This window comes from Mollisia scopiformis, assembly GCF_001500285.1.
Source record: "Mollisia scopiformis unplaced genomic scaffold LY89scaffold_25, whole genome shotgun sequence".
In the NCBI taxonomy this organism is placed as follows: domain Eukaryota; kingdom Fungi; phylum Ascomycota; class Leotiomycetes; order Helotiales; family Mollisiaceae; genus Mollisia; species Mollisia scopiformis.
In genome coordinates, this window is record NW_017263605.1 from 877,451 (window position 1) to 898,779 (window position 21,329).

General features: G+C 47.6%; 8 protein-coding genes across 8 annotated transcripts; 7 read left to right on the forward strand and 1 right to left on the reverse strand.

Annotated features, from left to right (window-relative positions):
• Positions 1-849: 849 nt before the first annotated feature.
• Positions 850-2,679, forward strand: LY89DRAFT_710591 (glutamyl-tRNA amidotransferase-like protein subunit B; the record flags this gene model as incomplete). Its single annotated transcript, XM_018217839.1, has 1 exon — positions 850-2,679. One exon carries the CDS (start codon positions 850-852, stop codon positions 2,677-2,679), a length of 1,830 nt encoding a protein of 609 aa, XP_018065290.1.
• Positions 2,680-3,303: 624 nt separating this feature from the next.
• Positions 3,304-4,011, forward strand: LY89DRAFT_595974 (HET-domain-containing protein; the record flags this gene model as incomplete). The annotated part of the gene is made up of 1 exon (XM_018209888.1): positions 3,304-4,011. A coding segment is annotated over one exon (708 nt), but the record flags the coding sequence as incomplete, so codon positions are not given.
• Positions 4,012-5,124: 1,113 nt separating this feature from the next.
• On the forward strand, positions 5,125-7,732 carry LY89DRAFT_723451 (Na+/solute symporter; the record flags this gene model as incomplete). Its single annotated transcript, XM_018218820.1, has 3 exons — positions 5,125-5,598; positions 5,648-7,071; positions 7,164-7,732. The coding sequence occupies exons 1-3, from the start codon at positions 5,510-5,512 to the stop codon at positions 7,730-7,732; spliced, it is 2,082 nt and encodes a 693-aa protein (XP_018065292.1). The 5' UTR covers positions 5,125-5,509.
• A 323-nt stretch (positions 7,733-8,055) lies between these two features.
• Positions 8,056-11,543, forward strand: LY89DRAFT_626540 (uncharacterized protein). The gene is made up of 4 exons (XM_018211111.1): positions 8,056-10,224; positions 10,299-10,877; positions 10,931-11,259; positions 11,307-11,543. The coding sequence occupies exons 1-4, from the start codon at positions 8,207-8,209 to the stop codon at positions 11,468-11,470; spliced, it is 3,090 nt and encodes a 1,029-aa protein (XP_018065293.1). The 5' UTR covers positions 8,056-8,206; the 3' UTR covers positions 11,471-11,543.
• Positions 11,544-12,485: 942 nt separating this feature from the next.
• On the forward strand, positions 12,486-13,993 carry LY89DRAFT_759926 (uncharacterized protein; the record flags this gene model as incomplete). The annotated part of the gene is made up of 4 exons (XM_018221486.1): positions 12,486-12,560; positions 12,613-13,006; positions 13,072-13,654; positions 13,715-13,993. The coding sequence occupies exons 1-4, from the start codon at positions 12,518-12,520 to the stop codon at positions 13,991-13,993; spliced, it is 1,299 nt and encodes a 432-aa protein (XP_018065294.1). The 5' UTR covers positions 12,486-12,517.
• Positions 13,994-14,727: 734 nt separating this feature from the next.
• LY89DRAFT_595576 (uncharacterized protein) lies at positions 14,728-14,997 on the forward strand (the record flags this gene model as incomplete). Its single annotated transcript, XM_018209868.1, has 1 exon — positions 14,728-14,997. One exon carries the CDS (start codon positions 14,728-14,730, stop codon positions 14,995-14,997), a length of 270 nt encoding a protein of 89 aa, XP_018065295.1.
• Positions 14,998-15,210: 213 nt separating this feature from the next.
• Positions 15,211-16,246, reverse strand: LY89DRAFT_739920 (uncharacterized protein; the record flags this gene model as incomplete). Its single annotated transcript, XM_018220528.1, has 3 exons — positions 15,211-15,627; positions 15,693-15,704; positions 15,806-16,246. The coding sequence occupies 3 exons, from the start codon at positions 16,244-16,246 to the stop codon at positions 15,211-15,213; spliced, it is 870 nt and encodes a 289-aa protein (XP_018065296.1).
• Positions 16,247-19,413: 3,167 nt separating this feature from the next.
• LY89DRAFT_787266 (CRAL/TRIO domain-containing protein) lies at positions 19,414-20,699 on the forward strand. The gene is made up of 3 exons (XM_018223060.1): positions 19,414-19,678; positions 19,730-19,871; positions 19,921-20,699. The coding sequence occupies exons 1-3, from the start codon at positions 19,530-19,532 to the stop codon at positions 20,614-20,616; spliced, it is 987 nt and encodes a 328-aa protein (XP_018065297.1). The 5' UTR covers positions 19,414-19,529; the 3' UTR covers positions 20,617-20,699.
• Positions 20,700-21,329: the final 630 nt, after the last annotated feature.

Here is a 21,329-nt window from a genome sequence, read left to right on the forward strand (position 1 = left end):
GATATGACGGCGGCGGGATACGAGAAAGAAGGCCTCAGATGCGGGTTGGAGTTCCAGGCCTGTTTCGAGTTCGTCAGGGCTGCTGGAGGGGTGGAATGAGGGACGACTAGCGGGTGAACGAATCCCGCCCGAGCGCTATAAAAAGGCAGTTCAGGCCGCTAGTTCAGGCCGTCAGGCAGCACAGCACCGTCCGCGGCTCCTTCTTCCCCAGGCTGAGAGAAGGGAAGCCAGGCCACCACCAACACCAGGAACCAACAGCCGAGGCGGAACAGAGCTCAAAGATATTTTGGACTCGAAAATATCCAACCCAACAACAACAAATAACAACGACATTCGAACATCAGAGAAAAGGGAGGAGCACCACATACATACATAGATACGCCCACTAACGTGCAGCAGCTCGCCTTCACGCCCACGCCCCCATCATCAGATCCCAATGCATATGCTTTCGCAATCCATCCTCTGATTCCGGGCGACGTGCCACTCTTCTACTCGGTCACTACACAAGCACGTCGCCGTTGCGCGGAGTCGAGGACCAATACACGACAGACACATGCACCCACTATCTGCTCGCCACCAAGATTTCTCCAGCAGATAGATTGCATGTGTGTATGACCAGACAGCTTCATGCGACACAGCACTTGAGCCAACCCATTTTGCAACATCTGCAGTGCTTCTCGAATCGGGTGAAAGGTCTGCGAAGTGATCGAGATTCTCTGCAGACGCCCGACATTCAACCCATCTGCCAGCCTCCTAATCCTGTTTCTTGACGTATATAGCTCTCCAACGACTGGAGCTACTCGTGCCACAGACGACCAACAATCTTGCTCCATAGGGCTTCGAGCTCCAATGGCGCGATTCGCCCCAGCCGTTCTTCAAAGATACCTGTTTGGAGGCCAACTTCTAGTCAGGGGATGTCTTCGACATATGAGACATGCTCCGCAGACTGCACCATCTTTGTATTCCCAGAGATATCACACAACTCAAATCGAGAACACAAGCTCTGCCAACGCCCCAGACATTACGATTCCGTTTCGAAAACAGTTGAAGGACGAGGCAAAGCAGCGGAAAGCGGATGAGATTGGAAAGAAACCGAAGAGAGATAACCAGAGATTGGACAATTGGGAATTGACGGTCGGAATCGAAATACACGCCCAATTGAACACAGAACGCAAACTATTCTCCCCTGCCACATCGACAATCAACGATGCCCCCAATACTCATGTCGCACTCTTCGATGTTGCCATACCCGGCTCCCAACCGACATTTCAGAAAGAGACATTGATACCCGCAGTGAGAGCTGCTTTGGCGTTGAATTGTCACATCAATAAGACAAGTCGCTTCGATCGCAAACATTACTTCCACTGGGATCAACCTACGGGATACCAGATTACACAGTACTACGAACCGTTTGCGAAGGATGGCTACGTTACTTTGTACGCCCAGGATGGGCTTGCTAGGGAAGATGGCGAAAAGATACAGATTGGCATCAAGCAAATACAGATGGAACAGGACACAGCTAAGACAATGTCTCAACCTGGAGATGTTCACCTGCTGGACTTCAATAGGGTCGGCCTGCCATTGATCGAGATTATCACACTCCCAGAAATACACCATCCTAGCACCGCTGCTGCATTGGTCCGGAAAGTGCAAACCATTCTTGGAGCTGTCGATGCTTGTGTCTTGGGTATGCAATCAGGAGGGCTACGAGCTGACGTCAATGTCTCAGTGCGAAGGCGTGATGCTGTTGGAGGTCACGAATATGGTGGTGTACACGGCCTCGGTCAGCGTACCGAGATCAAGAATCTGAGCAGTTTCAAAGCTGTCGAAGATGCCATCATCGCAGAGCGCGACCGTCAAATCGATGCACTTGAAGCCGGAGAGGTTATCGAAGGCGAGACACGAGGATGGACTATTGGAAGCACTGAAACGAAAAGGTTGCGAGGTAAAGAAGGAGAAGTTGATTACAGGTACATGCCAGACCCAGATCTAGCCCCAGTTGTTATTGGAGATGATCTCATCGACCATCTGAAGGAAACTATGGGCGTCCTTCCAGACCAGGAGATCGAGACTTTGGTCGAGCAATATGGCCTCACAGCCAAGGATGCTATGTCATTGATTTCTCTCAATGATGGAGGCCGCGCTGAGTACTTCTACAACACCGTTGAGTCATATCTTCGGAACAATCCCGATGAGGATATGAGCAAAGTAGGCAGGTTGTGTGGAAACTGGGTATTGCATGAAATGGGCGGTCTATCTCATCTTGATGCAAGTGAGGAAAATCCTCTGAATTTTACAGAGGCAGGAAGATGCTTGATCACAACAGGCAAGTTGGCTCACCTATTAGATCTTCTGGGCAAGAGCAAGATTACTGGGAGGACGGCTAAGAAAGTCCTCAACGAAGTGTTTGAGAGCGCTCTCCGCAAAGTTGACGAGACTCCCCAAGAGATCATTGACAGACTTGGATTGTGGTTTCAGCCACTATCTGATCAAGAGTACGATGAATTGGCAAAGAGTGTACTTGATATCGATATCGTCAACCAGATCTTGGCAGGCAAGATTGGGAAGATCAATTTTTTGGTTGGCCAAATGATGAGGAAGGACGCTGATGGTAGAGTCGATGCACAACAAGCCACAGCGGTTCTTCAGAGGCTTATCGAAGAATATAGGACGAATTAAATGCGTTTTCTCGCTCAGCAGTTGCCCTGTCCACTTCTACATCAAACCAGACCAGCTTATATGTGTCATCCTTCATGGTTAGGCAAGCGAATCCATGCCCAGCTCTGGGGGCCGCATGAAACCACGCCTCGCAGCTGCAGCAGAACCAGGGTTCGAGTCAAGCGGCTACTGGAACTGCTTCTCTTTTGCTGTCAATTTGTTTTCCTTATCCTTTGTGTCAATCACCATACAGCAATGGATTTCAGCAAATTGAGCTTAGGCGACGACAGAATCTCGACTTCTGGTGACGTTTCGGCTCAATCCTTAGTGGTTGCAAGTGCTGCGGCTGAAGATTTATGTAGCCGATGCAAAGCAATCGATTTCAACGACGTCTTCTTTGGCCAAAGGAAACCTCCAAGTTATGATGGAGAATGCCAAGACGTGATTGAATGTCTGGGACCGGTAGAGAATTGGAGTGTTGATGCGTGTGTCTTGTGTAAAGCCTTGGCAGATATGATCCCAGCAGAGAACCGAGCCAAACCGTCCGACAAGTACAGGTTGCAATCATTTGAATCTGAAAATTCATCATGGATACGGTACTACTATCCTTTGCTTGCAGATATCTCGCCTAGGATTTTGCTCCAGATGGATGATTATGGCCGTACTGATCATTCAGGCAAAGTCCTCATCCCACGAAATGTTGGTACGGAGTCTGTTCGACTCTTGAATCCTTCTGTAGTCGATTATGATCTGCTCAAAAGCTGGTTGTCAGTATGTAGAAGCATGCATACGCAAAGATGCTGTTCTGGAATTCGGAAAACGGTGAACTATCTGAAGTTTCTTGACTGCGAAACTCGCAAGCTTGTTCCTGCGAAATCTCTCCCGTATATCACTCTCAGCTACATGTGGGGTGCGGATGAGCGCCCACCGCTATACACCGAACAGCTAGGCTATAACTTGCCTCCAACCATCGAGGATTCGATAACAGTTACCCTCAAACTCGGGTACAGATATTTGTGGATTGACCGTTACTGCATCAATCAACAAAATAAGGAGCAGGCAATGTCTCAGATCCAGCAAATGGACACCATCTATGAAGATTCAGAAATGACCATCGTAGCAGCTGCGGGAGTTGGGCCTACCTATGGTCTCCCTGGAGTAAGCCGCACTCGCCGCCCTCAGCCCGTTGCCAATATCGGACAGCTTCAACTTGTCAGTCCTGGCTCGGTCGCAAGAGAGGTCTTGAAAGAGTCCCGTTGGTCGACTCGAGGCTGGACATTCCAGGAAGCTTATCTATCGAGGAGGCGTCTGACATTCACCGATGAACAGGTGTACTATGAGTGTCGTGGAATGTATAGTTACGAATCTCTCGATGTCCCATTGACCAAGATGCACACTGAAGATGGTCAGACTCTGGATGCGAAATACTTCAATACCCTGGATGGGAAGATTGTTGTTTTCCCTGGCGGTGTAGGTCACGAGGCACTTAATATCTTCGATCGTATTATCGATTTCTCCGTCAGATCATTGACGTATACTTCGGATAAGCTCAATGGGTTCTTGGGAATATCGAAAGCTTTTGAGACTGGTCCTCATCGTGTTCGCAGTCTTTGGGGCTCGCCAATCCTGCCAAAGCCAGATGGCGAAGCTGAACCGGGCCCAAAGGATTACCACGTTACCGAGCTCTTTTCCTCGATGTGCTGGCTGTATGGCGATGCTGAAAGAGTTTCTTCACTGCCGAGCTGGTCCTGGGTTGGCTGGGATGGAGATCTCTTCTTCAGCTACATGGGAGCCTTCCATGGACTGGAGCAATCTCCCAAGGCCACTGTCAGCATTGAGCTCCTCGACGGACATATCTTAGATTGGCATACCTTCCACGAAACATACACCCAAGTCAACAGTCTTACTAACATCAGCCAATACATCCACATCTCTGCCTGGGCGTTTCCAGTTCAAATCACGAAAAGAAAAAGATTGTCCTGCCATGCTCAAATCGCAATGCGTGATGGATGCTATCTTTCTTGGAAATTCGATGCCCATGACAGCCGTTTCCAGGCCGATACATGCATTGGTCTTCTCACAGTCGACAACAGGGATCCGAGTATCGATCGGATGCTCTTCATACTCCTGATTGCGGAGGTAGATGGGAAGATGGAACGAGTTGGAGGGAGTTGGTTACCGATGGAATGTGTTTTGTACGACGGGGATGGAGAGCCGGTGTTGAGGAAGGGTGCTAAGTATGGGAATCAACATGCGAAGTTTAGTGATCTTGTCGAGAGATATGGGGAGGCTTGGTATCAGCAGATGGTCTGTAGTTACGAGACTTTCCGTTTGGGATGATGTCTGTCCTTTTCATCAACATTTGAGTTAGGTTCTTGAAGGTTCGTCCAAAAACGCGCCATCACGTGCAACCTCAGTTGGCCGATCTCATCCCACTCTTCTCCTTCTTCACCCCGTCCTCTGCAACGGCAGTTAACTTCCTTTTCCAACGGCTCTATTTCGAACCCCTATCATCAATTATCATAAGTCCGTGCCATTCCAACATCAAATCCACCTATACGGTGCTTAACATGCGTGAAGTTGCCCGTGATCTGCATGAAGTCGAGATGTCACTGCGTCCTTATCAGTTCACGTCATGACGCCGATCAGGGAATAATGTCAGATTTCTGAATGATGATAAGTACCACATAACATACCTGGTAAGTCTTCTACATGGGTGGTGAGTAAGAGGTTTGTGTTATCTAGGTACTTGCCTATCTTGAATAAAGATGATGCATATATCATGCTTCCCCAGTTTCTTGCTTTCTCGCTGTTTCGTATTGCCACATCCTTCAGCGCAAGGTGATTCAAGATGGCCACATCAGACGGGATTCAAGTACTTGACAGCGGGGTAGGATATGGCATCGTTGTGGGAATTGGAGCGTTCTTCGCTCTGCTCATGTAAGATCCCTTTCTAATTCACACCCGTAGAATTATTAACAGATTATAGGCTAGCAATAACCTACCTCCAAAATCGCTACACAAGCTACAGCACCCACCAGGCAGAAGAATTCAACACCGCTTCCCGCAGCGTCAAGCCCGGCCTCATAGCAGCGGGAATTGTTTCATCATGGACTTGGTCTGCTACCCTGCTCACGTCGTCCACTTTCGCATACACTTATGGTATCTCTGGTCCTATGTGGTACGGTGCAATGGGGACATGGCAAATCCTCCTCTTTGCTCTCATCGCCATCAAAATAAAAGCCAACTGTCCTGGTGCTCACACGTTCCCCGAGATTGTCCTTAGTCGTCATGGGACAGTCGCTCATCTTACGTACCTATTCTATGGCTTCGCGACAAACATGCTAGTCGGTGCATGTCTCGTCCTAGGAGGAAGTCAAGTCGTCGCCGCGTTATCCGGAGTCAACGTCTACGCAGCCTGTTTCCTGATTCCCTTGGTCGTAGCAGCATATGTCATTGCGGGCGGTCTTCGCAGCACTTTCATCGCAGATTATACCCACACGGCTATCCTATTTGTATCCATCTTTGTCTTCGGTTTCTCAATCTACAGCACCAATCCCGCAGTCGGTTCCCCGTCAAAGTTCTACGACCTCCTCCTCGAAGCTAGCATCAAGATGCCCATAGACCATAACCACAACGGCTCCTACCTGACCTTCAAATCGAACGGTGGTCTCGTCTTCGCTGTCGATCTTTTCGTAGCAGGTTTTTCGACCGTGTGGCTAGATCAAGCGTACTGGCAACGAGCGATCGCTTCACGCCCAGAAACGAGTGTTAAAGCATATATCTTCGGCGGCATGGCTTGGTATGGAATCCCCTTCGGCTTCGCTACCGCTATGGGTCTCGGTTGCGCTGCTCTCACATCCTCGCCCTCCTTCCCAACTTACCCGAATCCCCTGACAGCAGCTCAAAATGGGGCAGGATTGTCTAGCCCAGCGACGGCTATTGCGTTATTGGGGAAAGGAGGAGCGGGTTTGATGCTTCTGCTACTGTTTATGGCGGTCACAAGCTCGACCTCCGCGGAACTCATTGCAGTAAGCAGTCTACTAACATTCGATGTCTATAAAACGTATATCAAACCCCGCGCCACCTCAACAGAACTGGTCAAAATCTCCCACTACGGCATCATCCTCTACGCAGTAGTCCTAGCGGCATTCTGCTGTATCTTGAACGCAGCGAGCATCAACCTTACCTGGTTACTAACGGTGCTGGGCATCATTGTGGGAGGAGCAAGTATTCCGGTGGGCTTGATACTTCTTTGGAAGAGGATGAGCACCGTAGCTGTACTAGCGAGTCCGTGGATTGGGTTCGGGTCCGGGCTTGTGGCTTGGTTTGTGGTTACGCATCTTAGGAGTGGGGAGATTGATGTGGCGAATACGGGGGATGCTACGAATGCCGTGGCGGGGAATGTTACTAGTAAGTACTTGCTCTTCTCTACTGTCTTCTGGGCTATCTACTCAAGCTGGGACCGTCAAACCCTGTGATGAGAGATGTGCTAATGGAGATAGGCTGGGGAATGGGTTTCCTAATGGCAGTCCTCCTCTCCCTCCTCTTCCCCAAGAAATTCCAAAGCGTAGACGAAAACCACATCGCCCGCGCCAACAAAATCAACGGCATCTCCCCCACTAAAGGGACGAGTCCCCAAACCACCACTCCTCCAAACGAAAATTCCGATCCAGAGAAAATCGGAAAGGAAGAACCAGCCTCAGATCCTGCTCCGGACACCATTGTTCGAACGGGCAATGAGATTGTCGATTTCTTGGAAACGTCCCATGTCGAACCTATGGATCCTATGGAGGTTAAGAAAGCGACGCGGCTAGCGGTTGGCTTCAATCTTTTGTTTTTGGCGGTTGCGATTCTTTTTGTGCCGTTCTTGTTGTTTGGGGGAGAGTGGATTTTTAGTCGGAATGCGTTTGTGGGGTGGTGTGTGGTGAGTTTTATCTGGGTTTGGTGCAGTATGATTATTTGTGTTGTTTGGCCGGTGTGGGAGAGTAGGAGGACGATTTGGAGGATTATGAGGGGAGTTATGGGGGATGCTGGGGGAAGGGGGAAGGGGAATGGTAGTGGGGAAACTTGATGTAAAGGCAAATGGCGTGCTGGTTGAAGATTGATCTTTTGAGAGAACTTGATAATGGGTTTGAAGAGGATTAGAAGCTGTTGTAGGACAGACATGCTACACTCTGAATAAATAGACTAGTCTGTGAGAGGATTCATGAAGTGGGATTTGCAACATTTAATCTTGGGAGATAAGAAATCTTATATTTTATAAATAGAACGATGTCTTAAATCGCAGCCTCACTTTACATGTGGTGCCTTCACGCTAGCCCTTTTTGGGCCACCATGCATATGGCTGTTCACAACATGAACTGAGACACGGCTAGGTAACAACATCTTCCATCAAACTTTAATTGCTCATTCAAAAGATCGATTCCTCGTTCCTTGGGTCGGTGCATGTTATATAAGAACGGACTCCATACGCTGATATTCCAATCCCAGAGCTGTTTGATCAGGCTGAGCCTTGCCACGTAGACGCTGCATCATTTCTTTCGCTATGGAACCTACGAGACCAATATGGGCAGAATTCATGAATGGATCTTCTCAGAGAGACGATTCATTCCTAAACGAAGATTTAATACTTCCCGACGACGATCCAGAAGTATCTTGGGCCTTGTCAGTGGTTCAATACGGCGCTGAAACGCGCGCTTCTACATCTGTTCTAGAACCTCATGATGGAGATTACGAGGATATCATACATCGCTTAGATCCAGGACTTTCGGAGCCAGGAAGTAGTATCGAGGAGAGTTGCGAAGCGGCTCTCTCTTGGCAGACTCAAGACTATGGAGACGAGGAGCACGGTCTTCAACAGACTGTCGACGCAGACCCATCCACCACTAGAGCAGGCAATGCCCAAACCCTAAGGCAGACCGAGTTATTTCGACAAGTTCAAGCCCAGGCCCAGACCATTCAATATTTGAGACAAGCCCTTGCTGAACAAAGTAAGACATTTGAGAAAGCATCCGATGTCTCCCGGTATCGACAAACTCGGGACTTCGAAGACGACCGTCGAAGGTTTCAACAGATTCTTCCCGGGCTGGGGGGTATTGCCGAGGAAACAAATGCGCGGATCCAAGATACGGAAGCTGCCGATGAAGAGCCAAGAGAAGCATCATCCCAAGGAACAAGCGCTACCGAAACGGAACATGCTGCCTGTCAGTCTGTACAATGCCAAGATTGCATGGAAACCATCCAAAGTCTACGAAAAATGCTTGCTGAGCAAGTTAGTAACGCCGAGGAAGCCAACCATCAGGCACTTTCCAAGTCTGTCGCGTATTGGCAGATCCAAGAACACGAGAGGACCATTCAACGACTCAAACAGACACTGGCGGAACAAACAAGCGCTGCTGAGAAGTCACAGGAGAATTTTCATTCGGAGCTCTATGCACGAAATCGAGAACACCAGAATGAATTGCCACAGTTGAGAGACATGATTCCTGAAGAAGGACCCCCAGTCTCAGAACTTCCAGAGACTGCGCAACGGCAAGGAGATTTTGATCCAGAGCTGCATGTCCAGCTGCACGGCGCCAATACTAAGGAAGACAAGTTCTTGATCCTCAGTTCAGACCAAGAAGGCTCTCAGGAGTCTGCTATACAGCTTTTGCGAAAGCAAATGAAGGCAAAAGACGCAAAGTTCTCGACTCTAGCAGCTTGCTTTAACGAGAAAGACCAGGAGCTATTTGCAAGCCTTGAGAAGAACAAAGTACTTACCAACCACAACAAGGATCTTCAGGCACGAGTGACTGAATTGGAAAGTGCTCTTCTGCCGTCTGTCCAGCACGCAAGTCAAGATACTAAAATACTGCTCGAAGACCTCGAGAAATTGAAAGCCGAACGCGTTGAAATGATTGAAACGCTCCAAGAGGTACAAGAGGTGTTGGAAATGAGAGAATTTGAAGTTGAACATCTCGGAGAAGTGCTGGAAGAGCAGAAACAGAAGCTAGAAAAATTCGACGTCTGTCACCCCGCAACACTCCGCTCGCTTCTGATGATGAGACACGTGGAGCAAGCCTCAGTGGAAGACGTGGACGAAGAGGCGTCGGATTATTATGGGAGCATGCTAACCTGGGTCCCTACTGGACTTCCTCAAGACCAATTGGACAAGAGATGCTCTTCAAATGAGATCCAGCGTCTCGCAAAACTCTTACCTCAAGGTGCTTCGTTCAATAACTTTTACGAACGCTTGAAGCTTGATATCTGCTCTGTGTGTTCGAAGGCAAAGTTCAAGGTCAGACTCGATACCCACCCTAGACATCAATCACTCAAATGGCTTCATGAGTATGTTGTGCCGTCCCGATATTTCACCTGCTGCGAAGATAAAGTCTGTAAAAAGTGCTTCGAGAAACACATTCTCGAGACTGTTGAATTCAAATGGTGGAATAGACTTGATACATTGCAGTGGTTCAAATGCCCCAGGGCTGGCTGTGAAGAGGCACTTGGCATTCGATGCGAAGCAGATATGTACATCTGTCTAGAACGGATCTTGGGACGGGATGCTGACAATTCGGTTAAGATGTGAGTTGACATGTTTCTATTCCTTATTTCTGATTTCCATCAATTCAAATTTAGGTTGCTGACACAAGTCGTAGGTACACCAAAGCATTAGCTTTCAGGCGAGCTCTAAAGGCTCTCGAACCTCAGCCCAGTGAAGAAGCACTCACAAAAGCATCCAATTTAACTCGAGCCCTGGTTGCATCAGGACACATGTACAGTCCTTTCGACAGCAGATTCGACTCAAAAGATCCCGATGAGACAGGCTGCATCCCCGATTTCAACCCAGGCACTGTTTACCTCGCGGCTGTGGATCATGTCTCATCGCCTATCCCTCTCTTTCCAAAACTGTTCCGTCGCAAATCCAGTCCCCAAGAGTGTATGACATGTAGTAAAAGGTTCTTTGACATCGACTACGGCAGTACCCATAGCTGGAAATCGATGTGTTCGAATTTCCCAGGACCTTGGGTGTTGGGCATCCTTCTATTCCCCACCAGCGAAAATCAGAAATGCAATCATGATTTCGAAGTCTGTCGCGTTTGTACAGCGGAGTATATCCGCAATGTCCTTGTCTCTGGCGGGCCGTCAGCCTGCGAAAATGTCACTTGTCCGCAATGCAATCGGAAACTTATGTACGAAGAGATCATTCAGCTTACAGATTCTAAAACAGCTGCTAAGTACACACTCCCGTTGATAGCTTCTCGAGAACCACACATTGACAAATCTGCAGATACGAGAAGTTCCTCATCCAATCTTATCTTTCGAAAGAAGAGAATTTTCGTTGGTGTCTCAACCCCATCTGTACCAATGGACAATTGTATGACCACTCTCCTTTCGATCCTCAGATAACATGTGAAGAGTGCGACTTTGAGATGTGCTATCAGCATTCCATGCCGTGGCACGAAGGTTTAACGTGCGCCGAATACGATTCCCAGAGAGATCATGGTGATCCGAGTTATGCTCAGACACGAGAATGGATCAGGACAAATACGAAGCCATGCCCGAATGGCGACTGTCGTACAGATATTCAGAAAGGAGAGGCTTGCTTCCATATGACTTGTGAGCTTTTACAGCATGATCTTGTGCCTGATGTTGACAAGAAATAGGTACCCAATGTCGTCACGAGTTTTGCTGGCAGTGCCTGGCAAGCTGGTCTGATATTAATGTTCGTGGTCAACAAGGTCATAATGAAGGGTGCTTCTTTCGGACGAGTGATATAGGGCCTATGGGATTGAGAGGAGAGAATCTTGAAGCTGCACTGGGAGACTAGCTACCTGAGTTTTTGGAGAACTTCGAATTATAGCTGAAAGAATGCCTTAATCAATTCCGAATTTTGACCAGGGGTAGAAGATAAACGTGTGCTCAAACTGCCCTAGCTAGCAGATCTCTTACATGGACTCGAGATAAAAAAGAAACGCGAGGCTGTTGCACGAGATCCCAAACTCTCTGACACTCATTCGCTGGGTCCCGCACTGCTCTGGGTGTCCGACGTCCTTGCTTTCAGCATCTGTTCGATGCTGGAGTCCGTGAATAGAGGAATCAATATCCTGGCATGAGACAAAAGCCACTGCTAGGTTGGAAATGTTGTTCATCACCGAACAATTTCGAGAGGCCATGAGACTAAATCGCTTTCCTTTTATCTGCACAGGTCATGAGGTTAGACGGTACGAGGTGTCAAGTGTCTGCCTACTCTGTTATACTAAACAGTGTGATCTTTCGACGTAAAGACGGCCGGCACTCATTGTAAAAGGAAAACTGCAGTGCTTATTCAAATTCCATGACGTTAACACTAGCGGCTTTGTCGATCCATCACAGTATAGCTCGAATGCCGAATGGGGATATGTACACTAACATAGCACGCTAGTTCTGTTGACGCTGTTGAGCTCGGGTCGATAGGTTATAAATTCCCTCCACTTCGCAACTTGACTCCTGAACTTCCACGACAACTTCAACGTCAGCAAATTCCTCTTTCAACAACCTCAACCTTTACCTCTTTGATAATTAGTGTAGAAGCGGTCACATATCTTGTGGTATCGCTCTACTCGCCTTCGATTTCGGCAACCTTCATCGATTGGAATACTTGAGGCGCAACTCGTCCTCTCGCAACATCTTGACGACAGACTCAAAGTCTCTTCTTACATACTTACGACTGATATTACACAAGTTGGTCGACATGTCTAAGTTTGGTCAAGACGAGAAGAAGGCTATGCTTCGTCGCGAAAAGCGAGCAGCGGGAAACTGGGTTTGAGATGACGAGAAGCAGACAATGGTCAACTTGAGCGATCTATCGATCAGTAACGACCCTCCGAATGACAATATGCAACTCAAGGGTTGTCTCCTTTTGACTCTCCTCCCTATTGGTAAACCCATCTCTATCTCTTGATGATCAATCTGTACTAACTAGAAATTCAGAGATTCGTCAGAAGATCTACCGGGAGCTGTTCCTAAGACCAGTTGGCATTGTCCCAGGACCCATTCGATACAAGCCAAAGATTTGCTATCGCAATACAACTATCAACATATACTCCTACCAATGGGAGAGCCATCGACAGAGCTACTATGATGAGTGGGGTCTTCCGCATTACGATGGTTCCCCAGAGAGCTTCACCAAGGAGTGGATTACGAAGCCAACTGAGGAGGAAGTCCGCTTGATGGAAGATGGGATCTTGGAGTCGGCGCATGAAACCGGTGTTTGGAAGCTGCCTGACATTAAAGATGAGGAGGGTACGACCATCTACCGCGAGATTCGCAACCATGGAGGTCGACCGGAAGTCCTCAATTGCACTCGAGTCATGTCCACCGGCTTGTATGGTGTCGAGCTCCTCCGAACCAACAAACAAATCTCTTGGAGGCATCGGAGATCCTGTATAGCGAAAATACATTCGTCTTCAACACTCGAGGCAACTCCCCCTTCACCCATCATCAAGGCGTCCACGTCCACGATGTCTTTAGCAAGAATCGAGCTCTTGTGCCTGGCCTTCCTTTTCCCGATGGTCGACCTGTTTCTCAACGCCAGATCCAAACTGCGATTGAGAAGATGTTCGACAAGGACAAGTATCAACCTCTCTTCGTTGCTAGAGATCCCCTAGCCAAGTTCTTCAACATCATTGGTCGCGAGAACGCATCCAAGATCCGCAAGATCGTGATCGAGGGTTTCTTCAAGACCGCTGAAGAGAATGAGCGATACAAGTTCGAGCGTCCCAATGGTCTTGGACAGATCTTGCCGATCCATACCACGATCCTGAGAAACGTTTGCATCGACTTGCAACAACTTACCATTTTTCTGGGTGAAGATGATGAACTGTGGAATGACGACCTCGAGAAGCAGAGCGGGCTCACAGACGAAGATAGAATTGACAAAATCATTGCAGGTGTTGTCCATGGGCTCTCGAACCTTCAACAACTCCGTCTAGAGAACAGAACTCGACTTAGAGGGGTTGAGGGCCAGCCACATGTATATGTAGAGATACCAGCTTGGGGCAAGGCGATACGTTAGGAGGGAATGGTCTTGCAGGCCTACAACAAACAGAAGGAAGATGTAGCTGCGATAAAGGCTAAGAAGGACGAGCGGATGGAACTCGATCAGTACATCTGGAAGGAAGAGGGTTTCTCCAAGCGCGGACGTGGTGGACGAGGAGGCGGTCGAGGAGGTAGAGGTCGTGAACGTGGGGGATATGCTGGTATTGGTAGACCAGTTCAGAACTCCTTTGCAGCTCTGATTGACCAAGCTGTTGCAGCTGCAGGTAACGGCGAGTGTAGTTCGACAAGCAGACCATCCTTCCGCAAAGGATAGCATCGCTCTTGCCACAGAGATTATGGAGCCAATGGTGGTGGCAGTCAAGCTTAGGCCTGAATTCCAGTCCTATGATGACAAGTCCATGGATCAAGGCGGGGTCAGAGTAGCATAGCCTTTAGATCTGCCAACATTCAAATTCCATATGACTCCTGAGCATCATGAATATTAATGTCAGGAGCACTGCACTCCCATTGGGACAACTTGTTGACTTTCAGTGAAAATTCTAACCTAGACTATGGAAATATGGATCGTATTTGAATTATTTGACGTGTTGTTATCGCCAGTGAACGTCTATGGTCTTGGCGTGGTGGCCGCTGAATTGCTGCCAGCTATATCAGAGCAGGAAATATGATTGGCCTTCGTTGATCCCCGGTCGAAAATAAGTTGGTATGACTGCATCGAAGTAGCCGACCACCAACTCGACCCATGGCAAAGCATGCGTGGAGAGCTACACCCCGAAAGAGTTTGCTGCAGTCGACTGCATCGAGTCCCAGGTACCAGTATGGCTGCGGCACGTAGCTTGTCGAGCCCTTCCGGGATGGATTTTTGGTCAGTGCTTTTAGGCCTCGCACTGCCCGATATGATCGATCGCTTTATGTAGGTTGGTTTAATTCTCGGCTAAGTAGTTGTTCTCCTCGCTGTTAAAGACATTGCGGCCACCTTACTCAAACACCCAACACGCTTCAACTACTTCCATTGCAATCCACACCAGAATTATAATGAGCAACAATATGAATCCAAAGAACCAAGATGGGACATTGATTGTCCCAATGTGGATCAACGGCAAAGAAGAAATTACTTCCTCAACATTCGAGGTGACGTCCCCAAAGACAGACCGGACTTGCTGGAAGGCAGTTTCTGCCACGACTGAGGACGCGCTACGTGCCATTTCCTCTGCCCAGGCAGCTTTCCCAAGCTGGTCCCAGACCAAGCCAACCACTCGTCGAGACATTCTACTCAAAGTAGCAGACTTACTCCAAGAGCGCACTCAATGCAACTGAGAGTTCATGGAGACAGAAATAGGTGCCGACATGGGAGTTGCAATGTATTTCGTTATTCCTTTGGCAATTAAGATGTGTAAGGACATTGCTGGGCGTATCACCTCCATTTGCGGTCATGTTCCTATCTGTCAAGGCGATGGCACAAGTGCTATTGTCTATAAAGAACCATATAGAATCACACTTAACATTATACCTTAGTAACCTATTTCAGTTTTAACTTTGAACATAAGTTACTTGCAGCGTAACTTCGGACATAAGTTTCAGTGCGGGAAACAATCTACCGATGTGAGCTTGCATCTGGTCTTTGCGTACAGGTGTTTCGTCCTTGTCATCGCAGACACCATGCGCATAGCCATTTGCCAATCGCAGCTCGAAGGAGTCTCCAAAGTCAATTGTGCTGTTGACTTTTGAGCCTTTTAGCTTTTCAAGGTCAATCCCAAGATCCAACATCCTTTGAGCGACATCAATTTTAAACTCGATAAAACTTGCAATGGCGCCAATTGGCCCACTTACTCCGGGTATCGCTGAAATACTGCTGGCTAGACTCGATATTTCTGTTCTGACAGCATCAAATCCAATGTTAATCATGGCTTTGAAAACTTTGCAGGCTACCGCGGCCTCACTGCTGAGCTGAGGTGTGTAAGATTTCACCAACTTAGAAATTTCGATAGAGAGTTGATTTTTCGCTACAGTACCTCCAAGCTTTTCTGATAGTTGTTAGCGTTGTATGATGGGAAGATGAGGGTAGATACTGATACGTAGCTGACGCTGTGACAAGCTTCTCCATCCGTTCGAACACAAAATTTACCCTTCGGCTGTTCTCCATGATCTCCTTAAGAGTCGCTGTTTCATTTGAACTAAAATATTCCACGATATGTTCAAGTGCGGGTTTCTCATCACATCCATTATGGACAATTGCACAGTCAAACAGCTCGGTAGTATTCAAGATTTTGACTGCAAAGAATCGCGATTCTCCCAAACTCTTGTAATCGTCTGGAAATTGTTTGGCCGTATTGTACATCCAGCTGTTGTACCACTTGAGAGTGCCAGACTCCTCAAAATTGTTTCCTTTGTCATCGAAGTAGTTTGGCAATGGGATGTGATAATGATTCCAATGCTCGATCGCCGCAGCTACATCGCTTGTCGTTGAATTTGCACGGATCGAGGATATGGATATGGCACGACTGGAACCTAGGAAGGCAAAGATTGGCAGAGCTGTTAGAGCTCTGGCACAGATATTGCAACGCATGGCTGTATGGAGCGTTTGTCGCGTTCTCGTGTTTGCCGTGTATCAAAATATCAAAGGACAAACCGCATACAGTAGCAAGAGAAACGTCGCGGAGGAAGTCAACAATAAATAGTTGATCACTTGGGAATTACCCATGATGACGAACTCAATGAAGAAACCACTGCATGTTGACATCTTCTATACCGTCATGCTTTGTGCGAAAAACAAATATGTAATCGCTGGATGTTCGCATACAGGTGTTTTGAAAATCTGGGGACTGATGTCCGTCGCGCAGCGGAGCTTTCCTAATTTATTTCAACAACAGTTTCTTCCTAGACTTGTTGCCTTGGCACTGGTTCACTTGACCCAAAATGGTATGGTCTAACGGTCAAGGACCCGTGCCATCCGTCACCATTTCACCATCTCCGTTCAAAAGATATCATGAACGTTGACTCCAGCGTCTTTCAGCGGGTACCTACGGCATTTTACCCATTAGTTTCTAGATGCGGGAAGGTCGGCGAATCGTTGCCAATAGTTGGTGATTGTAGACCAATGCTAAAATTACGGATTCAGCCTCAAATGAGCTTTGAAAAGTTACCCACTCATTCAGTGACAGCACGGGACCGTCAAGTTTTGGCAGGTCATTGGGTAATTGGCTAACAACAAGCTCGCTGAAAGCGGAACTAGATTCAAGACTCTTAAGATAAGGAAGGTTCTGGATGTTACGAGTATTCAGAAGCATGTCTGTCTATCGTATAAAGTCCCTAGTCTCAAAGTACCCAATTGATCCTCCCTGACGGCCATATATATGAGGAAGAACGGTACGATAAAATATTGCACCTGGGTATGCATATCATACCATCGAACCAGTATATCAAAAGACCAGTACAAGACCCCATTCAGAAGATAACACTTCAATAGGCGATAAAACAATCGAGCGGGTGTTGTACCCCACCAGATATTCCTCTGCGGGTTTTGGTTCGGAGCCTGATAGGTCCCTAGCCCTCCGCCCGGCGCCTGCTGCGAGAAGTGGATGTGTTCCGTCGATGTCTGGCCATTATTGTTCGAATCTATTCCCCTGAGGCGCCTGAGTCTCAGATTGGCAATAAGGAATTCAGACACCAGGAAACATTGTAGCCCCCAGAGAAACCAAACAGCTAACCAAAAATTGACGATTTTTATGTTTCCACCATCTGCATTGACATAGTGCTCGAAGAAAAAAAGTATCTGGATTGTTAATAACCTTTAACAAGAGACAAAAGGATGAACGGGCTGCTCACTTGAAATGTATGTATCATGCTGGGAAGTACGCCGGCCAGAATGAAAGCGCAGTTACTCCATCTGATGAAATCGTCTCTCCTTCTAAGGATTCTTCGTCTCTCCTCCATGCCGTCGGCTTCGTCTCTATTGTCGATATCCTCCTTGTGTGTCAGACCATCGTCACACGCGATATCGTTTTCTCCGTCGGTGTCGCTGTCCTCTTCAATAATGCTGTTCATCTGCATATGCATCGGTATTTTGGGCTTGAGTGGCATCGTATACTGTTTGTCAAACGAAGAATGGACGAATGAATCGAATACATTGAAGGAAATTCCTGGTATATAGTGTCCTGACAGCTGGTGTTACCAAATATTTTTACAGTCCGGTGATATTAGTGCCTCGCTAATTTTCATTGGCTTAGTGATGCCGTCACACTTTTCCACTCCATACTTTCGGCTTATCTCATGAGCTTTACCCGAAAGAAAAATCCAAGTAGTAATAATAAATCTAAAAGGGGAACTGTTAAGTGATTAATGGTCAATTTCCATTGCTAAATCAGGGGTTAAACGAGGATTTAAGCGAGTTTACGTATCTCTTGATTATATGCCAACATCTTCAGTTGTTATCTCATTCACTCATCATTCAAGTCAAAACTTCGTACATGCGATGATCATTTGCCTTGGTGAGGGTAGCTCAAGCCTGTCTGAGAAAACTGGCATTACAATTCCAAGTTTCTGATGACGTCCCAAAACAACCCTCAAATTCAGTTTGCTTCTCCTTCGACAATGTCTCATATGCAACTCGGTTCCTAAAATATCGATTCCTTTTGGCAGAGCAGATTCACGATCATTACCTATGTTATGGAAGAGTGCGGAATATTTCGCTTAAACCCCTGGATTAAGCGAGATGCTTGCCCCTGTCTTTGGAACCTCTGCACAATCACAAGGAGCTGATATTATATCGTCCTTCTCTCGATCTTGTTTTCAGTTTATGCGAAAAGAGTGTATGGTTTGTCAAATGTTATAGAAGCGTGGGCATTAAAGATTGTGTGAGTCGTCGTAGCTATGAGGAGAGGTAGAAGCGGGACTTTTCTTGTAATACCTCGAGTAGCACCCATCCTAGGCTTCGGTATCACAGAATATTTGGACAGCTTCTGGCTAGTGCACGTGCTTCACAGAACTTCCCGTGGAGCAGAGCTAGAGGGAAGACTTTCCTATCTCATATTTTGGTGCAGGCGATTCTGTTGAGTTGAAGTGGGGTCATTATGCACGTGGGTGAGTGATGACCGAGGTTCTGTTTCTGACTGTCCAAAATAATCATTTTACGGAAGTAAATGTCACCAAACCTGGTTTCACAAAGTCTCAGCCGAGCTAAACACGGGTCGTGGATAAATTGTTGCTATGACAAGGCATCTCGCGAGTGCGGTCGTTCTACAGTTGCTGTGCCACACCACTGCATGTCTTTCGAGATAAGATCGCAGTCTTTTCCGGATGGGGGATTTCCACGGCGTCGGACACTTGCCTCTTGCTGAGACTAAGACTGCAAACGGCATGTCCAAAGCGCTGGCTTTTGGACCCCATCTGAAGCCCCGCATGCTGGTGAAATGTGGATGTCCCTGTAACTGCCGCGCTAACGCCACGAGCCCATCCTCGCTTAATTTACGGGAACGACCCCTGAAGCTGACTGCAGGTACCTGGAGAGCGCCAATTGTCTAGTCTATGCACTGCGCCTCAAAGCTAATTTATTGCCTTATCAACACAGAGACTCTGATGTGGTCATCAAAATAGAAACCCGACAGATGCTTTACTGATGTGGGTCTTGGCTGTGTTCAGTATCTCGCGTCGGGCGTCCTCCCGCCTTGGTAAGCGCCATCTGGGGGCTTAGTCCTGGTCTCCTCAACCCTACAGCTAGCTAGCCAGAGTTTGGAGGTCCGCATACCTTTCCATCTAGCTATCACATTCAAGCACTGTAGAGCTTCTGTCCCTGGGGTCTTATCCAGTGAGGACTTCTTTTCCACATCAGAAAATCCCCACCACAAGTCAATATGCCACATTCAATTCATGACCAAGAGACTGTTGTGACTGGAGTCGCCAGCCCTCAATTAGACCAGTTCAAGTCGATCCTCTGCGAAAAGGGTCTCTTGTCATCTGAAGCTCATGGCCGAAGCTTTCCACATGATGATGAAAGTCTCAGGTACGAATGTCGCAATCCGCTTCGGAAATTCATGACTGAGCAAATTTCTAGTCGTTTTCTGTCAGCCAACAAGTTCGATCTGAAAAAGTCCGTTGCACAATTCACGAAGACATCGAAATGGCTTTCCGACGAACGAGTCCAAGAGCTCTACTCATCCATTGACGTGGATTACTATGAACGAGCTCGTAGAATGGTAGGGCACATCGAATCTTGCTTTACCAAAATCGTGCTAATGTTCTCAGTATGGAGCATGGACAGGCCGCAGAGACCGACAAGGCAATCCAGTTTACGTTCTTCAAGTCAGCAAGCTGAAAGCCGAAGACATACAACAATGCTACGAAGAGGCGAAAACTGTCAAGCAGAACCTTGAAAGTCACAAAGATCTGGCTACGCTGCCCAAGATGCTACCCATATACGCAGTAGTGCATAGCGGCCCCGCCTTTGTACTTCCTTTATGCTCTGCAGTTCAGCCTGCGAGCTCCAACAAACCTCTCACGAAAATGACGAACATAATCGATATATCTGGGGTTGGTTTGAGACAGTGGTGGTTCCTGAAAGATCATCTGCAGATAGCCAGTATGATTACTACTGAGTACTATCCAGATGTGTTGGACAAGACCATTGTGGTAGGGGCACCGTCCTTCTTCCCTGTGGTCTGGGGATGGTTCAAGCGTTGGTTCAATGCAGCCATGCTGGAGAAGACTTTCATCGTCAACAAATCTCAGATGCGAGATACACTTGCCGAACACATTGATCCAGATCATTTTCCCACAACTTATGGGGGCAACCTAGAGTGGGAATATGGGAAGATCAATTTGGATGATGTTCTTTTGTCTGAAGTCCAGAAAGACGGAGGGAAAGGGTGGATCAAGGGGCCTTGCATTTGGAGCAATGGAAGGAGAGTAGGAGTTGGGAGTGTAAATGGCGTAAAGAGGTGATTCATTTTGATTAGCTGGAATGTGGAGCTCTGCAACATTGAGATTCTTCTGTTTGTAACAATTATACAAGAAATAAATACCAGTTTTCTCCAAGAACTTTGTGCGACTGCAATGCCTGATGATTGTGCTTCCGAAAATTTACAAACGACATGCTCTTACACTTTTCTTCCTGATGTCTTGACAAAGAAGTTCAAGGTCCCGTGAACTTCCTTCGGACTGCTCACATCTGCATTACCCTCCGGTGTGTGCCCAGAGCGGAAGCTCAACAACAGCACCATGAAGGACCTCGGTAAAAGGGCTTCATTCCTCTCCCCTCTCCCCGCACCCGTGAAGTTATAACCTTGGCAGCGGTATTAGCGCTTAATTCTCACATGCTGAGCAAGATCCTCTTCTTGCACTTTGACAACTTGGCATGCTAGTATGTACGACTCGGTGGGTATGTCATTGCAAAACGGGAAGGTTTCAGCCCACGGCAGTCAGTGACTGAAATAACATGGATCAGCGAAATCGTTCAGCTGTTCCTTAGCGTAAGACCCTTTATCGCCAATCGATCTGCATGCGTCACTAGGTAGTAAGACTCCGCAGCAAGGCTGAGAGTTATGCCAACTATCCACTCGGCGGAATTTAATGCACGGTATGGTGTTTCGAATGCTTGCATCCGGTGATGTGTGATTATGTCATGTAGCACAAGAGTACTAGTCCGCGTAAGATGC